The sequence below is a fragment of the Caretta caretta genome, chromosome 5, assembly GCF_965140235.1.
Source record: "Caretta caretta isolate rCarCar2 chromosome 5, rCarCar1.hap1, whole genome shotgun sequence".
Lineage (NCBI taxonomy): Eukaryota > Metazoa > Chordata > Testudines > Cheloniidae > Caretta > Caretta caretta.
Genome location: NC_134210.1, coordinates 73981296 through 74003766, shown reverse-complemented (window position 1 = coordinate 74003766; position 22471 = coordinate 73981296). Strand labels below are relative to the sequence as shown.

General features: G+C 41.5%; 1 protein-coding gene across 3 annotated transcripts in view; it reads left to right on the top strand.

The window, feature by feature from the left end:
- Positions 1-22471, top strand: part of TRIM36 (tripartite motif containing 36) — a 52994-nt gene that overhangs the window by 11067 nt on the left and 19456 nt on the right. The window contains exons 1-3 of one of the 3 annotated variants that reach the window (XM_075128613.1): positions 11090-11405; positions 12886-13123; positions 18554-18583. In XM_075128613.1, the coding sequence (XP_074984714.1) occupies positions 11379-11405; positions 12886-13123; positions 18554-18583 (295 nt within the window). In that variant the 5' untranslated portion in view covers positions 11090-11378. Of the gene's footprint in view, positions 1-11089; positions 11406-12885; positions 13124-18553; positions 18584-22471 lie in introns of those variants that run through there. The other 2 variants (XM_075128612.1, XM_048850976.2) reach the window with 2 other exon arrangements.

The window sequence follows — 22471 nt, the reverse complement described above, 5'->3', positions numbered from 1 at the left end:
CAGGGGTCGGTCCTGGGGCCGGTTTTGTTCAATATCTTCATAAATGATCTGGAGGATGGTGTAGATTGCACTCTCCGCAAATTTGCGGATGATACTAAACTGGGAGGAGTGGTAGATACGCTGGAGGGGAGGGATAGGATACAGAAGGACCTAGACAAATTGGAGGATTGGGCCAAAAGAAATCTGATGAGGTTCAATAAGGATAAGTGCAGGGTCCTGCACTTAGGATGGAAGAATCCAACGCACCGCTACAGACTAGGGGCCGAATGGCTAGGCAGCAGTTCTGCGGAAAAGGACCTAGGGGTGACAGTGGATGAGAAGCTGGATATGAGTCAGCAGTGTGCCCTTGTTGCCAAGAAGGCCAATGGCATTTTGGGATGTATAAGTAGGGGCATAGCGAGCAGATCGAGGGACGTGATCGTTCCCCTCTATTCGACATTGGTGAGGCCTCATGTGGAGTACTGTGTCCAGTTTTGGGCCCCACACTACAAGAAGGATGTGGAAAAATTGGAGAGAGTCCAGCGAAGGGCAACAAAAATGATTAGGGGTCTAGAACACATGACTTATGAGGAGAGGCTGAGGGAGCTGGGATTGTTTAGTCTGCAGAAGAGAAGAATGAGGGGGGATTTGATAGCTGCTTTCAACTACCTGAAAGGGGGTTCCAAAGAGGATGGCTCTAGACTGCTCTCAATGGTAGCAGATGACAGAACGAGGAGTAATGGTCTCAAGTTGCAGTGGGGGAGGTTTAGATTGGATATTAGGAAAAACTTTTTCACTAAGAGGGTGGTGAAACACTGGAATGCGTTACCTAGGGAGGTGGTAGAATCTCCTTCCTTAGAGGTTTTTAAGGTCAGGCTTGACAAAGCCCTGGCTGGGATGATTTAACTGGGAATTGGTCCTGCTTCGAGCAGGGGGTTGGACTAGATGACCTTCTGGGGTCCCTTCCAACCCTGATATTCTATGATTCTATGCTACAGGTTTGGAGCAGAAAAGATGTGCTGAACTTCTCTTTACTCTTCAGAGTAGTAGAAGCATATGAGCCAGTGATTAATTTGTAATGAAAGAGATGCCTGGGCTCAAACAAAATTAAGTGCTGGGGTTCAAGCAATTTTTTTACATTCATAACGGATGCAGCAAACCCAGAGGTGCTGGGGCTATGAACTGCCAAGCCTAAAGATGCTGGCTCTCATCCCTGGCACAAATTAAGCCCTGATACCAGCTGCATTCCTTTCCCCACAGTTGAAGAGGATCATAACATCCTGGGACTTTGGGAAGTAGAGTCCCAAACTGTGCTGGTTCCCTGGTGCTGTATCTGCACCAGTTAAGAATGTAACCTTGAACCTGTGCAGTTCAGCTGAGAAAATTTATAAACTGGCCTAGCAGAGTTTGTAAGACCAAATAGGGTTCAGGTCCTGTAGCACATCTTTGCTCCTAGAGATTGAGTGGCCAGACCCAAGGAGAGTTTAGAGCCTATAAATGGTTTAATACACTGAGAGAGCCATAGAAATTAAAACCTTTCCCGGCCATGTCTACAATATGGTGCCAAAACTATGACAGCATAACTCCCAGCATAACCTCCTAGTGTAGATGAAACCTACAACGATGAAAGCGGTTTTTTCACTGCTGTAGGAACACCACGTCCCCAAGCAATGGAAGTATTTTTCCACCGGCTTACCTGCATCTACACCAGGGGTTAAGTTGGCCTAACTACACCACGCGGGCATGTGGATTTTTCACACCCCTGAGTAGTGTAGCTATGTTTATCTAAGTTTTATGTGCACTCCAGACCTCTCATTCTGTAGATCTCACATTTTTCCACCTTGTATTTCAGAAGGTGGCAATTGTGGGTAAAGGATGAAACTGATGGTTTTGGTGGTTGGCTGCATGTATTAATCAGAAATTCATTGTTGCCTTTAAATTTATTTTAATTTTGCAGTGCCTCATAAAAACAAGATCCCTGTCCTGAAGAGCCTGTAAACTGAATTCAGCATGATACAACTAGTGAGGGTCATAAAGTGAGGAAGAGGAGGATGACTCCACAACACTTGAGCCGTTTTGATGGTTAATTTTTTAAGATTGTCTGTCCTCCATCTCATTAGCCATAGTCTCCATCGCATTGAATGTAGTCGGTGAGGTGGCTTGGCAAATGGACTTTGGGCGTGTTCTAAGTGTTAGGGACAGCATGGAAACAACTTTGAAGGGAGAAGCTGCCCAATGTAGGGGCTTGGCAGCAAGGACAAGTATTTGACTCTCATGGTGCATTGCTGTGGGAGGCAGTGAAGTAACTCAAAGGTAGGTGGATGAGAAGGTCGAAGTAAGGAGCAAAAGAAATGACTTTGGTAGCCACAATTGGGATGGAATGGAGTGGGGAAATGTTAATATAAAAAACTATCTAGGATTATGTTTAGTTTGGTTCGGTTGTTTCTACAAAACATAGCTATTGTGAAGGCCCTCTGAACTTTGGCTGGGTGTTTTAGACTCTGATAAACTAGAAATAAAGACCTAAGCACTGCACCTGTGCTTTGTGGGTGCCGCTATTCCTTGTGGAGTTCATAAAGTCACCTGGAAAGAGCTTGGAAATTAAAATATATATTAATCAATTCTAAATTAAGAATACCATCTATAACAATTTGCAGGCACAATGGCTCTATTTTGAAGAAAAAAATGAGAGAGGATGAAAGAAATTGCATGGTTAAACTTTGAGTTATTATGGGAAGCTAGTTACAGCCTTCATGTGACAATGGCTGTGTATGTATAATAATAGACTAAGCAAACATTCTCTAGAACAGTGATTCCCTTTCCTCTTAACAACCAAATAATGATATTTATCTAAATATATTTGTGTGTGTATGTTATAGCAAAACCTTATTCATTCTTCTGTCCTTATTTTACAAAGCACTTGTCCACTCTTCAGAGTAACACAACCGAAGGATAAATACCTAGAATACTAGCTCATACTCCCCAAACCAGTTATATCTCCCAGACTAAAAATAGCACCTTTAGCAAAGCCACTCTAAATAACCTTCCTTGCTAGGTTAACTTGCATCCTGAAACCCCTACATTTAGGAAAAGTCCAGGAAAACAAATGAGCCTTGCTGTATATTCTGAAGCTCAACTTTTTTGGACCTACGGATGTAATCAGCAGAATTGACAATTTGCAGAGAACACTTTGCCACTAGCCTCCTTGTTTTTAACCAGCGAACTCTGAGCTCAAACTCTATCACATCCATCCTGATTGCAAATGCCATAGTATTGCACAGAGGGAGAGGTGTGTCTCTAGTAGCCAAGTCACGAACTGTTCTAAGCTCTCTGGGGCAGGGACCATCTGCCCTGTTGCGTGTAAAGTGCCTAGTCATGGACTGAGGTCTTTAGGCATTATCACAATACAAATGAAAAACAACGTAGCTAAATACTTTAGTTTACTTAAAACTAGTACCTTATATCTTACCTGAAAGCCAGTGCAGACCAATGCCTGGGAAACCTATTGTGAATTAGTGAACAAGTTAACAAATACAGATTAAGGACATGGGAGGGAAGAGTGAGGATAATGGATCATAAAATGTATTTCAGTTTAATTGTTCTGCCAGTCAAGCATCATGGGAATACAAGGCACTCTGGCTATACCTCCTGTGCTGAGGGGCCAGTGTAGCTAACTCTATACTGCATAGGGACTCCCAAGCCCCAGGGACTCCCATTAGGATAGCTTTCCAGTTTTTGGTTGGCCTTTCTGCAGAGACAACTAATGAAGCCACCTACTCTGACTAATTTATTTAATGGCCTGGCCCTTCCCTTCCCTTCCCTTGCCCCTTCCTTTTCCTTCTCAGTGATGCAGCAATATGAACAAAAATGGTGCAGTGGAAACTGCCCTGATAATGCAGTAGTTCTGGAGTCAAGGGATGTCAAAAAGATAGTAAATTAGGTGTCTGGAGGGGTTAAAGGGAGAACATGTGCTTCTCCTTTCCAGACCTACTAATTGGAGCCCAGGCCTCTCCGACCTTTCATCCATGCAGTGTCTTAATAGGCTGGGGAGAACCGGCTAATTAAAATCCTGCTCTCAAAGTACTCTGAAGTCAAAGTAAACAAGCACACAAACAAGTTAATACCTTAATGATGTATTATAGGATTGAACAAATAGTCACTCACAAAATCGTGACAATAACAATCGTTGGCACTACAATGCAATCAGGAGGTAGGGGTATAGCCTTACCTACGCAAGCAAAATTAACCGTTGTTGGTAACAGGTGTTGGCAAGGGGCACCTGTGAACTAGAATGGACCATGTTGTAAGTGCAAGTGTTGCCAAGGCCAAACCCTGTTCAGTACTATTTCAGAGATGATGGCAGTGCTGAACAGGTTTTGTTGTTGGCTGCAGCTGATAGTTGAACCGTTTTCAGCAACAATTCAGTCATGTCTGTTGTTAGCAATAGGTACTCGTGCTAGTGTAGACAAAACTGGGTGATGCTTTCAAAGACTAATTCTTTCAAAGCTCTGATGGAGCAAGCCTATAGAGTCAAGGAATTCTTAAATTGAAAGGATAATGCAGTTATTCGTAAATTTCCAAATTAAGTCTTAATTCATGGTTTATTAGCCTCTTGGAAGCTTGACAATAAAACATTTCCTCACTAACCTGTTTTTCCTTCCTTGTCTGTGCTACAGGGCTACATGAGATTTGGCCAACTGACATTTTCCAGTTAAAAAAGCATATAAAAATTAGTGACAGTGTTAATGTCAGTAGCTTTAAGAACAACATTCTGGATTTTGTTAGGAGGGTGGCTTACAAAGTGAACTTGAAATAAAATGGCTGTATGGGTCTTTTAAATAAATAAATAAATAAACCATTTCCCTCTGTTTTGAATGTAAACATTGCTTTGCAACGCTGAAAATGCAAAAAGATCACCGCTGTGTTCACCATTTCCAGCAAATGCAATTTACCAGTCAAATTTCACTGCTTAAGCTCCGTAAAGTAAAAAATGATGAAAAGCAAATTACTCTTTAAATTTTTTTGGTATTAATGAATCATCTCAAGTGGCATTAGTTACATCATTAAAGAATTTTTGGGAAAAAACATACCCGACTATCTTGATTACATTCTTTTAAACTCACTTTACTTTGTGTTTTTGTGTGTATGTAACATGTAGGTCAAATGTAGGGCTTATCAAACTTGACAGCCTTTTACCATTGAAACTCAGGCCATAACTCAATCTGTTTAATTAGCTAAACCTCTTTCCATTGTGTGAATTAAGGACATTGTATGTCTTAACTTTGAATTTCCTAGCTAGTGCGTTTTTTTTTCCACAAGCTTAACTGTACATGACCACAGATGGTATTGTTTCTGTCCCTCCCCCAATATCTAAAGATGCTAATCCATATTATGTAGGGATTTAATTTTTTTTTTTTTGTCCTGGATATGGGTGGAGAGGATGCATATTTTCAAATGGAAGCACGTTGGAAAAGGAGAAGGTGAGACACACGCAAACCTCTGGGTTTTTCAGCTATTTATCTGAAAGGCTCTTAAGCAAAATAAGCTGTCATGGGATAAGAGGGAAGGTCCTCTCATGGAGTGGTAACTGGTTAAAAGGTCGGAAACAAAGGGTAGGAATAAATGGTCAGTTTTCAGAATGGAGAGAGGTAAATAGTGGTGTCCTTCAGGGGTCTGTACTGGGACCTGTCCTATTCAACGTATTCATAAAAGATCTGGAAAAAGGGGTAAACAGTGAGGTGGTAAAATTTGCAGATGATCCAAAACTACTCAAGATAGTTAAGTCCAAAGCAGACTGTGAAGAGCTACAAAAGGATGTCACAAAACTGGGTGACTGGGCAACAATATGGCAGATGAAATTCAGCGTTGATAAATGCAAAGTAATGCACATTGGAAAACATAATCCCAACTATATGTATAAAATCCCAATTATAAATATAAATTAGCTGTTACCACTCGAGAGAGATCTTGGAGTCATTGTGGATAGTTCTCTGAAATCATCCACTCAATGTGCAGCGGCAGTCAAAAGAGCGAACAGCATGTTGGGAATCCTTAAGAAAGGGATAGATAATAAGACCGAAAATGTATTGCTGCTATATAAATTCCTGGTACGCCCACACCTTGACTACTGCGTGCAGATGTGGTCGCCTCATCTCAAAAAAGATCTATTGGAATTGGAAAAGGTTCAGAAAAAGGCAACAAAAATGATTAGGGGTATGGAACAGCTGCCATGTGAGGAGAGATTAATAAGACTGGGACTTTTCAGCTTGGAAAAAGAGACGACTAAGGGGGGATATGATCGAGATCTATAAAATCATGACTGGGGTGGAGAAAGTAAATTAGGAAGTGTTATTTACTCCTTCTCATAACACAAGAACTAGGAGTCACCACATGAAATTAATAGGTGGCAGGCTTAAAACAAACAAAAGGAAGTATCTTTTCACACAACGCATAGTCAACCTGTGGAACTCTTTGTCAGAGGATGTTGTGAAGGCCAAGACTATAACAGCGTTAAAAAAGAACTACATAAATTCATGGAGGATAGCTCTATCAATGGCTATTAGCCAGGATGAACTGGGATGGTGTCCCTAGCCTCTCTGTCTGACAGAAGCTAGGAATGAGTGACAGGGGATGGATCATTTGTTGATTACCTGTTCTGTTCATTTCCTCTGGGGCACCTGGCATTGGTCACTGTCGGAAGACAAGATACTGGGCTAGATGGATCTTTGGTGTGACCCAGTATAGCCATTCTTATATTTTTATCCATCCAACTGCCATTAAAGAAGAGAGAACTCCTGGCCTGTTCCTCCCCGCTTTTCTAAAATTACACTCCACATTTTTTTCCAATGCCTTGGATGACATACATTTGATGCTCTTTGGGGCAAGGAGCATGTCCTTTTTTGGTGACTGGAAAACACCCAGTACATTTTTAACACAGAGTGCACCTTAATATTTGTACAGCACTTTGAAGATCTATGTTTTAAACACCCTGAGGTTTTGTCTGCACTAAACTTTTTGGGGGAAATCTCCCACCAGTGGTAGCAACAGCAAGCATAGGTGAAAACAGGACACAGGTTTCTTTACCACTGTTGTCCAGGCCTGTTCTAAGCAAGATGAGCTGGCCTGGCATAGAGCGCACCCTCTGTTTTTCCCTAATCTATCCTAATGCAGCAATGGTGGGAAACTTCCCAAAATAGTCTAGCATGGGCACAACCTACGAGGTAGATAATCTTATCCCCTTATCCAGATAAGAATTAGGATCTTGCCTATACCAGAAAAATGACCTAGTTTTTTTTTTTTTAAATCAGTTTAGTTAAACTAGTGCAAATCCATAATGCAGATCACATAAACCAGGTTCAATCCCACCTTATATTAATTAAACTACTGATTTAAGATAAATTGATACAAACAAGGGTCAAATTGGATTACGTGTCTCTACTTTAGAGTTTAGCACTGGTTTAAGTAGCTCAGTGTAAAAATTAATTTAGTTTAAACCGATGCACTTTTCTAGTATACAGAAGGCTGAAAACACAGCAGTTAAATGCTTTTCCCGTTGTCACAGAGGGAGTTAGTAGCAGAGGTGGGATTAGGTGGGAATTCTTGTTTTCTTCTAGTTTGGACACAATCAGTTTAATGTATTTGTTCCTTTTTTCCCTCTCCCCTCCCCCCCGTTCATTCCACTCCCTTTTTGTTTGCCCCTCTTCCCTTTTGGGACAATGTTGAATTCCAGTCTCTCGCTCCAGGATACCAGCTGAGAAGAGGTACCTCGCAGTGCTCTTTCAGATGACTATACAATGACATCTAGTGCTTTTCTCCTCACAAACTTCTGAGTTCGTGCCAAGCTATTCTTTCAGCACAATACTCAGACTCAGTCTTGAACTTCCACTAGACCACAAAAGGCCCATCCTGCTGTAAAGAAGAATCATTCCTTTATTGCTAGCTGTTCCTTAGCTACAATGATAGGTGCAAGATGGTGCTTCTGTATTGATGCTAGTCGGATGAAACTGAGAATTCTATCACTATAGGCATCACTGTTCTGTGATTGGTTCACAACAAGGACATACATTGATCATAGAACAGTGATGCCTATGCTGGTAGAATTTTCAGTTTCATCCTAGGCAGTCTTATTTAAATGCTTTTGAGATGTATGATGGCCACTAGAAAGTGTACCTGTGTCTCTCTTCCTCCATAATATAGTATACCATTTTCTTGGAGAGAAAATGATCTTTATTTGTCTCTGTTGCTGATAGAGCCTCAATTCTATCAACATAAGGGGTTTTTTTTGTTTGTTTTTTCTGCACCCCATTCCTGCAGTATCTGAGCACTTTGCTATTGTCACTCTAATTGACACAAAGTCTCTGAACTCATAGAGTGGCTGCTCTCCCTTTTGGTGTTCTTGAAGTCTGCTTGGAGTGGGGTTCTATTTTTTTTTTTTTTAATGGGGGAAGAATGGGGAAGGAGAGAGAAAAGTAGGTGAGAATGGTTGTTGAGAATGTGGTTTTGGTCATGGTGGAAAAATGTGATCAAAGAGAGAGGTAACTGCAGTTACCTCAAGATGGTCAGACTCTAAAGTCACCTAGTCTCCTAATTTTTACTCCACAGCTGGATACCTTCGGTAAAGGCCCTGTTTACACTAAGGAATTTTACTTTATTGAGTTGGGTTTGGTATGTTAAAGGATCAAGCTGCACTAGTGTAAGCACTGCTTTACACCAATGCACCATGTTTATGGTGCAAGCCTGTAATGGTATAACTGCATCAATATCACTAGACTGGTGCAAATTTATTTAATATAGACAGGGCTTATGGGCTAGTTTACATGGGAATGAATTGGACAAATGAACTGTAGCTCTACAGTTTCTCTTTGAAGTCTGTTTTTGAATTTTTGTTGTTGAAGGATGGCTACTTTTAAATGTTACTGAGTGTCCAGGGAGATTGAAGTGTTCTCCTACTGGCTTTTGTATGTTACCATTCCTGATGTCTGATTTGTGTTCATTTATTCTTTTGTGTAGAGACTGTCCGGTTTGGCCAATGTACATGGCAGAGGGGCATTGCTGGCACATGATGGCATAGATCACATTAGTAGATGTGCAGGTGAATGAGCCCCTGTTGGTATGGATCATGTGATTCAATCTTCTGATGGTGTCGCTAGAGTAGATATGGGAATAGAATAGGCAACGGAGTTTGTTACAGGGATTGGCTCTTGAGTTAGTGTTTCTGTAGTGTGGTGTGTAGTTGCTGATGAGTATTTGCTTCAGGTTGGGGGGCTGTCTGTAAGCGAGGATTGGCCTGCCTCCCAAGGCCTGTGAGAGTAGGGGATCATTTTCCAGGATAGGTTGTAGATCGTTGATGATGTGCTGGAGAGGTTTTAGCTGGGGGCTGTACGTGATGGCCAGTGCTGGTGTTATTTTCCTTGTTGGGTCTGTCCTGTAGTAGGTGACTTCTGGGTACCTGTCTCGCTCTGTCAATCTGTTTCCTCACTTCCCCGGGTAGGTATTGTATTTTTAAGAATGCTTCAAATAGAAACTGCAGAGCTACAATTCATTTGCAAATTTAATACCATTAATTTGGGCTTGAATAGGGACTGGGAGTGGCTGGCTCACTACAAAAGCAATTTTCCCTCTCTTGGTATTCACACCTCCTCATCAATTATTGGGAGTGGAACACATCCACCCTGACTGAACTGGCCTTGTTAACACTGGTTCTCCACTTGTAAGATAACTCCTGTCTCTTCATGTTTCAGTATATTTATGCCTGCACCTGTAATTTTCGCTCCATGCATCTGAAGAAGTGGGGTTTTTTTACCCACGAAAGTTTATGACCAAATAAATCTGTTAGTCTTTAAGGTGCCACTGGACTCCTCATTGTTTTTATCTATTCCAGAATAGCTCTCTGTGTGTGGACATTCTTACACTGGAATAAGTGTCCACATGGGGAGCTAATCCGGTCAATTTCCCATGTAGACAAGTTCTATTTACCTTGTCTCCAACTCTCACATGTATCTCCCCTCAGTTTTATGATCTGCATTGCCCCAGAGAAGTGCTGTTGTCTTGATGGTTCATAAATAGAGATGTTGAGTCAAACTTTTGGAAGTGCATAAATCCCATTTTCAAGAGTGAGATTGATATTTAGATTCCTAAAGCTAGATTTCAAAAGTGATTTAGGCACTTTTGATAGTGTTACCTGTGTACTCTAATAATGCAGCTGGAATCTGATCCATTCCTGGCTCTAAAGATTATGATCAAAGCCTTGAACAGGCAAGGGTGGTGCAGTAGGAGGGAGGTACTGGAGTGCAGGCTGGATGTGCTCCTGGCAGCATAAACTATACAAGTACTAGGCAGCTGCATTTTTGCACCAGCTGGAGCTTTTGCAACCTTGGCAAATCTGCAAGCCTGCTACCACCACCTGGACCATTTGGCACTGAAACACAAAGTGTTTTAAAATGTAGATGGGAGATGTTGTTTACTTTTCCTCCTGGCATAAGGTAGTATTAAGGGTTTTCTAACTGTGTGCACAGTCACAGATTTAGGTACTTTATTGTAGTGTACACAAGGAGTATGTTAATATCTAAATAGTTGATACTGCCATTAACTAACATTTAAAGTTTGTATTGTTATATCTGAAAAATACTTAACCCTTCCCCCACCTCCACTGAAAACAAATACTCAAGAGTAAACAGAGAGGTTGGGATATTCAGGTGTGACTGTCCCATTCTGTGCCTAGGGTGACCAGATGTCCCGATTTTATAGGGACAGTCCCGATTTATGGGCCTTTTTCTTATATAGGCTCCTATTACCAGCTCGGCTGGATTTTTCACATTTGCTGTCTGGTCACCCGATCTGTACCACCCCTTCCAGTGTGACTTGTCATTCTTTTTAACAACCTGTTGATCACCTCTAACTTCTTCCCTTGTTGCTAGAGTTTAAGTCCACTGCCAAGTCTCTCATTTACAGGGGGAGGAGGGGGAAAGTCCGTCACCCAGGATGGATTTTAAGGGAAGCCAGTCTAGGCTTAGTCTCCTGCAGGGGGTGTGTGTGTGTGTCGGAGGCAGGGTGAAGCAGAGATTCTCCTGCCCTCCGCCTGCCTTGCGGGGCGCGGCATTGGGGCCGGTCCCTGCCGCCCCGCCCCCCCAGCCCAGGCTCCCCGGCCCGCCGCGCTGCCCCTTGCCCTGCTCTCGGCTGGGGGCGGCTTGGGTGAGGCGAGGGCCGCGCTTCCTCCTCCCGGACAAAGGTGCCAGGTGTCGCCCCGCCCCTCATTGTGCGGTGGGCGCCGTTGCCAGGCCGCCCCGCCCCGGCCAGCGGGCAGCTGCTGCACTGTCTGGGAGCCCGCAGCAGCCGCCGCCTCCTGCGGCCCCGCTCTCCGCCCTCGCCCGCAGGACAGCCCTCGCCCAGGCGGCTCCAGGATGGAGGGCGATCGGCTGGAGCCCGCTGTGAGTGCGGGGCGTCTGGCGGCCCTGGCTGCCGGCTCGGGGTGGGGCTCGGGGCCGGGGCGGACGGTGGGTGCCCGGGCGCGGTGAGGGCGGGAGATTCCCGCAGCCCGCGGGGCTCGTGGACGCCCCAAACTTTCTGCCTTTAACACCGCTCAGCCCCCCCCCGTGTGCCTGGAACTGCAGCGGCTGCCCCGCCGCACCCAGCCCGAGAGCTGCAGGCGGCGGCGCTGCTCCCCGGAAACCTGGGCGCGTGGATTGCGGGCTTTCTGCACACTCATCCTGCTGCAGTTCTCCGCCGGGACTCTGCCCCCGGGAGGAGCTGTCAGGGCCGCCGGGCCTCGCTCCCGTCTGACAGCCCTGCCCGGAGAGCGCCCTCCAGAAATCCCCCGTGGGGGTGTGGCAGGGGAAGCCTTTGTCTTGGGGGAGCGAAGAAAGGTGGCCCATTACTCACTGATTCTTTAGCAGCCAAGCTCTCTCCTTTCCCCCACCCCACCCAGTTCACAAAGCGCTCTTCCTAGGGCGTTGCAGAGCGTTTCTCCTAATTCAGTCAACCAGGCTATAATTTACTTTGACTGGACGGTAATTGGGACAGGAATCTTCTCGCTCCCCCGCCGCCGCCTTAGAAACAATGTGCTTTCGTGTGTTCTTCGTGATTGTCAGGGACTTGGAAGAAGAGTAAACCCCAGCTATTGAATGCACGCTAGAGAAAAGCAAGCTTAAGTAGATGTGAGAGGAACAGTTTATCCAGAGCTACCTATTGAGAACTTGGATCTTTCTCAGGGAAGAAGTTTTTGTAACCAAATATACTGAAATGAACTGAATAATGCAATTGATTAACAATTATTTATAGTAAAGTGATACTTTCAGGTAGTTAAAGCATAAATACATGGCTTTTACTTTTTTTTTAAAAAAAAGCCCTATGCAAAACCTCATGTTTTCAGGATTGTTAAATTTTTCATTTTTTAAAAAATGTCATTTACAGCTCTTATGCAGATTATTGTGTAAAGCAGGAGAAGCAGAACTAAAAAGAGTTGAAATTGACTCTAGACAGTTTCACTTTTGCTTACTATATTTACTCTTTGCACTCCCTTTGGATAATAAACACAGTACATGTGGTGAAAGAAATTAGTTTCAAGCCTTTAAATTTTAATTTGTGGTGTTAGCAATGTAGATGGGGAATCTGGTATTACAGACTTTTTGGCCCTTTTAGAAGATGAACTTCAAAGCCAACAGACGGGAACTTCATGATTAATTTAAAAAAACCAACTCTGCTTTGTTTTTACAGTAGACTTCTCATTTTTACTGGAGGACCTGAGATGCAAGCCTTAGCTTTGTTGTGCTTATATTTTTGAAGCCACGTTCTTTTTCTGATGTAAGATGTAAAGGTAGTTTTGAATGTTTGTATATAATGTGAGCCTTACTGGCTCAGCTTCTGATCTTGTCTTAATTTTGTTTTCCTCCTCACCTCTCTCTTTTCAAGGTTACCATTAAGAATATTGAACGAGAGCTCATCTGCCCATCATGCAAGGAGTTATTTACCCATCCACTGATCCTCCCTTGTCAGCACAGTATCTGTCACAAATGTGTAAAAGAAATTCTCTTCTTCACACTTGAAGACTCTTTCACTGATCTAGGCTCTGAATCCTCCAATCAAAGTAGCCCTCGTATTCGAATCCATTCTCCTAGTTTGGATAGAATCGACAGGCTTAATAGATCAGGTATGTGCCAGAATATTGTGTGTGCTCTGGGAATTTCATGTAGAAGACTGATTTAATATGAATGGTCTTTGCCTGAGTAAAGGTTTTCATCTTGATACTTTTAATGTTGAATGTTGTCACGTGAATAACTTCAGAATGGTTTAGTTTTTGGTCTTTGTTTACAGCACGCACCAAAAAATACTGGACATGGGAATGTCTTATTGTAAAGTTGTTACTCTAGTGAACATATATAAAATTGTTTTTTAAAAACAGTATCCTGTAAATTGGTTCATAGCTATTATTTTTCTGATGCTAAGTTACCCTAGTCACTATGGCTGTTTAATGTGACATAATCTCAGGCATCTTTAGAAAACGCCATTTTTTTTTGTTTGGGTTGGTCTCCAGGCTTTATGCTGCTCGCAGTCTGGTGGCTTAGGTTTCGTTTGGAGTCTTTGGTGCAGCCTTTCTAAACTATATATCTTCTTCAAAAATAATAATAAAAGGAAGTTCTTCTTCACCTAGAGCACAGTCAACCTGTGGAACTCCTTGCCTGAGGAGGTTGTGAAGGCTAGGACTATAACAGGGTTTAAAAGAGAACTGGATAAATTCATGGAGGTTTAGTCCATTAATGGCTATTAGCCAGGATGGGTAAGGAATGTTTGTCAGAGGGTGGATGGAGATGGATGGCAGGAGAGAGATCACTTGATCATTACCTGTTAGGTTCACTCCCTCTGGGGCACCTAGCATTGGCCACTTTCAGTAGATAGGATACTGGGCTGGATGGACCTTTGGTCTGACCCGGTATGGCCATTCTTATGTATGTTTGCTTCATTCATTTCACTAAGGTATATTAGTAGGTTACTTTCCATATGTGATATCAGAACTCTTCAAGCAGACAACTTTGCAAGAAGATTGAACCAGAGTTCTCTGTGTAAAGTATCAAGGAATGCTTAATTTCGGGTTTCTCTAACTGTTGTTTCATGACTGACTTTATCTTGAAGATACTTACCTTAACCTTATTATTCAATTAATTAAATATTGATAGATATTAAGTGAAAGAAATACCTTATTAAATGTAAATTTAAATAAGTGTAAAGCTACTCTATGTAACACTTAACAAAAAAGGCTCAAGGCTTGGCTACACTTCAGCTATTCTGGAATAGCTATCGCTTTGGAATAACTCTGTGTGTGGACACTCTTATTTTGGAATCAGAGTGTGTTTTCTTGAGTTAGCTTAATCCCCTTCCAAAGTGGATTCCCTTTAAATTCAAGCCCTACCTTATTATTGAATAACTTTCATGTGTAGATAAATCCTGAAACTTGCATCTCAGGTTTTAGCAATGTTAATTTCTTGTCTTTCATTTCTCAAGAGCAGAAACTTACATCACCATCATCTTTTAAAGAACACTTAAATTGGGACTATGGCTAGTTATACCTCTTTGTGTCCTCTTTCCTGCCCCACCCCCAAAAAGGGTGGAGTTTGAGCAATATGATGCACACCTGGATTCGCTAATTAAAAAAATCCTAGTCTGAGATTACCCTCTAATATTTTATGTTTTGGCTTGCTGTCGCCCGGGAAGTGTCTAAGATATTTAGTCTCAGAGATGTTCCTTGGTGCTTGTTTTGCAGGGACATGTGAATTATAGTACCTCATTGTGTTCACTGTAGATTTGTTGAAAATTGCCTTCAGTGAGACATTGCTAGCCACTGAAGTGCAGTATAATCCTGTTTTGTTATAGCAATACAGTAAATTACCATCTTCACATTTTGTGTACTATTTCATCCACACCAAACACAAACAAAAACAAACTTGTTAAAAGAACACTTGGGTTGCAAAATCAAGCATGTGGAAGATAAGAAATGGCAGAATGCAGTGTTGACCATACAACCTTCATTGGGCCCCCTTGTGCATATGTACTATGATACTGTCTGTAATTACAATACCGCATACTATTTTATCCATAAGATGCCTGCCTTGTTCAATGTGCAGGATGAACAGTACTCATTGAATGGGTAGTTTATTCAGTATATAACCCCATGCACTATTTGCCACATACCATCCAAACTCTGCACTGAACACAGAATTATTAATTTCTTCTGGAACATTTTCTATGGTACTCTCATCATAGTACCTTAGTTCTTTAAAAACATTTTAGTTATTTACAAATATTAATTAATCTTTACAACACTTCTGAAGTGAGATGGTATTTTCATTCCCATTTTACATATGAAAGACTGGAAATACAGAGATTGTAGTTTTGTAAAAAGTGTAAAAAAGTGACAAGTAATTTAGGGTGCCCAATATGAGATGCCTAGAACTGATTTTTCAGAGTACTTGGTACAAAATGCTAATTTATATGCAAAACTCCCATTGACTTTGTAATGCTCCGAACGGTGGTCCAAGAGCATGAGAACCAAGCTCAGGGCAGACTTGAAAAAACAGGACACAAACCCTAAATTGGTTGTGAGTTCTAAATTTAGATTTCCCCAACCAACTGTACCATGTGCAAACTCTTCAGGCACATTAACAGCCTTAAACAGATTCACAGAGAGTCCCCCGGATACTGCAGTCTGTTTTGTCACCCTGGTGAGTGAGTGTATTTCCATGATAGATGGTCTTTAAGACCAAGAATCACAGCAACATTAATTCCTGGTCCCAGGTTAATTGAGCCAAGGACAACACTTGTAGCCAGTCCTATAATAACCTATATGAAGATTTATTAACTTACCAATAAATTTCATCATGCATATACAAAGCAACGAAAAAACATTTTCATGAGCAATAATAGAAATTGAAAGATAAGCAAAGTAAGAAAAATACTGCCTGAGAACTTACTAGAGTTTGACATAAGGCTATTTGTATATTTTGACATATGATGTTGATGATGTTGTGAGTTAAAGCTTTAAATTTTAACTTTTTTAAATCTCAGCATCTACTGTCACTAAATAATTGTCTGACCCTCCCCCATAATTTCCTGCAACTGTGAAAATTTAAATAAATAAAAATAAGAAAATGCTCAAAAATAACATAAACATAAGAACGGCCATACTGGGTCAGACCAAAGGTCTGTCCAGCCCAGTATCCTGTCTACTGAAAGTGGCCAATGCCAGGTGCCCCAGACGGAGTGAACTGAACAGGTAATGATCAAGTGATCTCTCTCTTGCCATCCATCTCCATCCACCCTCTGACAAACAGAGGCTAGGGACACCATTCCTTACCCATCCTGGCTAATAGCCATTAATGGACTTAACCTCCATGAATTTATCCAGTTCTCTTTTAAACCCTGTTATAGTCCTAGCCTTCACAACCTCCTCAGGCAAGGAGTTCCACAGGTTGACTGTGCGCTGAGTGAAGAAGAACTTCCTTTTATTTGTTTTAAACCTGCTGTCCATTAATTTCATTTGGTGGCCCCTAGTTCTTATATTATGGGAACAAGTAAATAACTTTTCCTTATTCACTTTCTCCACACCACTCATGATTTTATATACCTCTCTCATATTCCCCCTTCGTCTCCTCTTTTCCAAGCTGAAAATTCCTAGCCTCTTTAATTTCTCCTCTCACGGGACCCGTTCCAAACCCCTAATCATTTTAGTTGCCCTTCTCTGAATCTTTTCTAAGGCCAGCATATCTTTTTTGAGATGAGGAGACCACATCTGTATGCAGTATTCAAGATGTGGGCGTACCATGGATTTATATAAGGGCAATAAGATATTCTCCATCTTATTCTCTATCCCTCTTTTAATGATTCCTAACATCCTGTTTGCTTTTTGACTGCCGCTGCACGCTGTGTGGACGTCTTCAGAGAATTATCCACGATGACTCGGAGATCTCTTTCCTGATTAGTTATAGCTAAATTAGCCCCCATCACATTGTATCTATAGTTGGGGTTATTTTTTTTCCAGTGTGCATTACTTTACATTTATTCACCTTAAATTTCATTTGCCATTTTGTTGCCCAATCACTTAGTTTTATGAGATCTTTTTGAAGTTCTTCAGAATCTGCTTTGGTCTTAACTATCTTGAGCAGTTTAATATCATCTGCAAACTTTGCCACCTCACTGTTTACCCCGTTCTCCAGATCATTTAGGAATAGGTTGAATAGGATTGGTCCTAGGACTGACCCTTGGGGAACACCACTAGTTACCCTTCTCCATTCTATAAAAAAACAAATTCTGCCAAGCCTATATATATGGCTGTGACAGGGTCAGGCTAGATGGCTATAGGAGAGTAATAGAAGTCAGATATATTAGCCCCAGGCTAAGTAGGTCCCTTTTCCCTGGGTAAAGTAACAGGGAAGGTTCCAGAACAATCAGGAACCTTCTGGAGACAATTAAGATAAGCTGATTAGAACACCTTCAGCCAATCCAGAAGCTGCTAGAATCAATTAAGGCAGGCTAATCCGGGCAGCTGGGTTTTAAAAAGGAGCTCACTTCAGTTTGTGGTGTGTGTGTGAGGAGCTGGGAGCAAGAGGCACTAGGAGCTGAGAGTGAGAACGTGGACTGTTGGAGGGCTGAAGTGTACAAGCATTATCAGACACCAGGAGGAAGGTCCTATGGTGGGGATAAAGAAGGTGTTGGGAGGAGGCCATGGGGAAGTAGCCCAGGGAGTTGTAGCTGTCACACAGCTGTTCCAGGAGGCACTCTAGACAGCTGCAGTCCACAGGGCCCTGGGCTGGAACCCGGAGTAGAGGGTGGGCCCAGGTTCCCCCCAAATCCTCCCAACTGCTGGTCAGACACAGGAGGAGTCGACCTGGACTGTGAATTCAGAAAAACAGCCAAGCTGAGGGCTGCCGTGAAGCTCCAAGGCAAGCAAATCCGCCAATAAGCGCAAGACCCACCAAGGCAGAGCAGGAACTTTGTCACAATGGCATAGTCATGATTAATAGATAATTAAATTCATATGAAGTAGTAAAAACTAGTTGCTGTCTTGACCTTCTAACTCTTTAAATACCAAACGCAAATTGATCTGTTATGGAGCTACTATCTGCACAACTTGCTTTTTAGAAATGCTGTTTGCCGTAATCATGCCAAAAATGTCTGAAACTGGTAAATGGTTTATCCTCTAACTTAAACTGTACACAAATGCTTACTTTAAAAAATTCTGGCCTTAATTTTATGGATTGGAGAATTTATGATGGTTTAATGACTATAGGGTGTCTTATAATTTAAGTGTAATGCCATTATACTACAAAAATCCTATAAAGTGTTTAAAGTTCCAGTGCTGTGTAAATGATGATGAATGATGCTGAAATACAGTAAAAGAGAGCTTGATTTTTGCTTTTCTTCCCATTTATGCATATTAGGAAACTAAACATTTTTTAATTTCACCTGGCAACCTGGGCACCTGGCAACTACAGTGCAGAAGAAAAGATATTTGCTGCTTTATTTTTTGTAAACCAATGTTGACTTTATTTTTTGTTTCTAAAAACAGCTTTCTGTTCATTGTTCACAGCCACACAGCGGAGGTCTTTTGGGTGGAGAGGTAGAAATGCTTCACTTCTTGTATGGCTGTAGATAGTGTAGTATTTAGATCTTAATTTAAATAGAATTGGTTAGCATATAGTTTTTAAATATCGGTGTCCATCGGCTAAACTTTTGTGGACTTGACCAAAGTTATGGAAGATTTCTGTCTGAAAAACTTTTAATTCTGTTCTGCAATTAATCTAAAGGTCAACTGGACTAAAACCTGTAGAATATTTTTTGTCAGTGTTGCTCTTAATTTCTGTAGTTATACCATCCAAAAATTTCTGTCTATTGTTTTTGTTTTCCTAAGGAATCATTTCCCCAGAGGCTACAAAACCAGGTTCCAGTAAAACTGATTGGTATTACTGGAAGTAAAAATACTACTTAATGTATTGATCTTCTATCTACTATAAATTATGGTCAGTTATAATCCTTTCTTTAAAGGGAAGATAATGGCAATATAAATTTGTAATCCATCACAAAGAAGAGTGAATAACTAAACAGTTTTTTAAAGGTTTCTTATATATAGGGTTTCCACCTTCTAATGGCTGGTAACTGGACTCCCGAGGTCCCGCCCCCTGCTCCACTACTTCCCCTTCCAGCTGGGCTCTCTCTGCTACTGGGCTTGGATGAGAGCTGTTGTAGCCTGACAAGGAATCATAGAATATCAGGGTTGGAAGGGACCCCAGAAGGTCATCTAGTCCAACCCCCTGCTCGAAGCAGGACCAATTCCCAGTTAAATCATCCCAGCCAGGGCTTTGTCAAGCCTGACCTTAAAAACCTCTAAGGAAGGAGATTCTACCACCTCCCTAGGTAACGTATTCCAGTGTTTCACCACCCTCTTAGTGAAAAAGTTTTTCCTAATATCCAATCTAAACCTCCCCCACTGCAACTTGAGACCATTACTCCTCGTTCTGTCATCTGCTACCATTGAGAACAGTCTAGAGCCATCCTCTATGGAACCCCCTTTCAGGTAGTTGAAAGCAGCTATCAAATCTCCCCTCATTCTTCTCTTCTGCAGGCTAAACAATCCCAGCTCCCTCAGCCTCTCCTCATAAGTCATGTGTTCTAGACCCCTAATCATTTTTGTTGCCCTTCGCTGGACTCTCTCCAATTTATCCACATCCTTCTTGTAGTGTGGGGCCCAAAACTGGACACAGTACTCCAGATGAGGCCTCACCAATGTCGAATAGAGGGGAACGATCACGTCCCTCGATCTGCTCGCTATGCCCCTACTTATACATCCCAAAATGCCATTGGCCTTCTTGGCAACAAGGGCACACTGCTGACTCATATCCAGCTTCTCGTCCACTGTCACCCCTAGGTCCTTTTCCGCAGAACTGCTGCCTAGCCATTCGGTCCCTAGTCTGTAGCGGTGCATTGGATTCTTCCATCCTAAGTGCAGGACCCTGCACTTATCCTTATTGAACCTCATCAGATTTCTTTTGGCCCAATCCTCCAATTTGTCTAGGTCCTTCTGTATCCTATCCCTCCCCTCCAGCGTATCTACCACTCCTCCCAGTTTAGTATCATCCGCAAATTTGCTGAGAGTGCAATCCACACCATCCTCCAGATCATTTATGAAGATATTGAACAAAACCGGCCCCAGGACCGACCCTTGGGGCACTCCACTTGATACCGGCTGCGAACTAGACATGGAGCCATTGATCACTACCCGTGGAGCCCGACAATCTAGCCAGCTTTCTACCCACCTTATAGTGGAGCCTGGCTGCAGGTAGAAAGTAGCCCTGGCTGAGCAGGGGCTGGCATGGGTTAATGACCGTGCGCCTCCCCCCGGCCCTGTGGTAACTGGACTTTTGGTGTCCGGTCAGCACATCTGACCAGACACTGCCAGGTCCCCTTTCTGACCAGATTTTCCGGTAGAAAACCGGGCACCTGGCAACCCACAGTAGCACCGGGACACAGAAGCCAAAAACCAAACTGTCATGGGTGGCAACCCTACTTAAATGTAATACACAACTACTAAAGAGGAAGCTGCCATCTTGCCAGTCTGATAAGGTAGTTTTGGGACCCAGGAAATAATTTTTGGCCGAGGAAAATAGGAGACTTCAAAATGATATACCAATATCCGGTGGTGTATGTCCTTTTTTGTTTGTTTGTTTGTAGTTTTTTGTTTTAGAAGGGCTTTGGTTATACAACTTCTTCAGACATTCAAATACTGAGATGACTATTCCTGTCACTTCCAAAATGTTGAGTGGAATTAATGCTGGGAAGTATTAGTAGCTTTTCTTGTGATATACCAACACTCATCACAGGGCCACTGAAACATTGACAAGTACTCATTATAATTATGAAAATTCACTTGTAGATTTCTTAAAGATACTACATGTAAGTGATAATTGTAAATTGCTGTTTGTAACAGTACATTGTTATTTAGGAATTCAAGTTTTTAGATAGTTTCCTTATCAAGCTCTGCTTTAGTTTCTCTATATACCAAAAAAACCCCAAACAACGTATTATTTTATAAATGTTCAGAGTGTTTAAAGGAACACAGTGAACCCCAGGTATAACCAATTTACAAAAAATATATAGTTTGTTACTAAACCTGCTCCCTAGTTTCCCTGCCAATTTTTGTGGTTTTACAATTGCACTTTCCTGTCTTGCTAAATAATCCTTTTTGTTGCTGTGTGACAGACCCACACAAACAGGGGAAGCACTGAAACTCACTTATTTAAATATTGTCAAATGCACAAAGTAAACACAAAAATGGAGAAATAATTTGTTGTTCTTGCAAATTATAGTACACCTTTTGTAAGAGATTAAATTGGGTATGTACTCTTGAAAGAGAGAAAATGAATGGATTTCACGAAATTATGAATTGAATCCAAATGTCCCATTAAACATACACATCTAAAAATCAAACTGGAGGAAAACATAATATAACTTATTTCACTCAAATGTTTAGAAATAGGATATGGAATAAATTATGAAGGATCTATCAAAACAGAGATCACCATCAATTTGCAGACAGTTCAAGTCTGCAAAAAAAAAAGCAGCATTGTCAAAAATCATAACTGAAAGATTTTAAATTTATGCAGTACCTAATATGAGTGAAGTTATGTTTTCTAAAAAGAAAGGAAAGTCAATATTTAAAACTTTTTTCTAAGAATCTTACAAAAATGCTAACTGGGCGGGAGGTAGAAATATCAATTCATTTAAGAAGTTTGTAGCTGAATCCAGTTGACCTTTAAAGTATCCTTTAATCTTTTTAACCCCTCCACAAATTCAGTCTTCATATCCACCATAATCACAGAATGCTGGTGATATCATATTGTATTTGAAAAACACAAACAAGCAATTTATATTTTTAAGGTGCATTATCCCTTTTCTGGTTTAACTGCCATATATTATGCTATTCCACATTGTGGAATAGCACACTCTTAGAGGAAAACATTATTTTTAAAAAAGATTTAGATAAAATGTGTGCAATTTTAATGCCTTGACTTACTACTCATGTTACTAAACATAAGCATGTGCTTAATTGTTGGCAGAATTGGGGCCTAAACTGCTTGCCAAGAGAACCATATTTTTATCTTTTTAATGAGTTAGAGAATCTGTAGAAGTTAAACTCTAGCCATGGGACATGTGAATTGGTAGGATATTGTCTACTTACAAGTAAGGCTATTTATTAGTAGTGCAGGGTTCTGTTTGTATAGGATCCTGAAAATGTAGAGTTAGAAAATAATAATCTTGATAGTGTATGAATATTAGTAGGAGATATCTGTAGAATTGATGGGTAGAAGCTGGATTTGTAACCTGTAAGAGATGGCATAGAGCATTCTGGCTTGCTTTAAAAGAAGTAACCACAAAAGTTGAAGTGTTTTTATGAAATTATTCTAGGCATATTCTTCCTTTTGTATATCTGCAAAATTTAACCTTTTGCTTT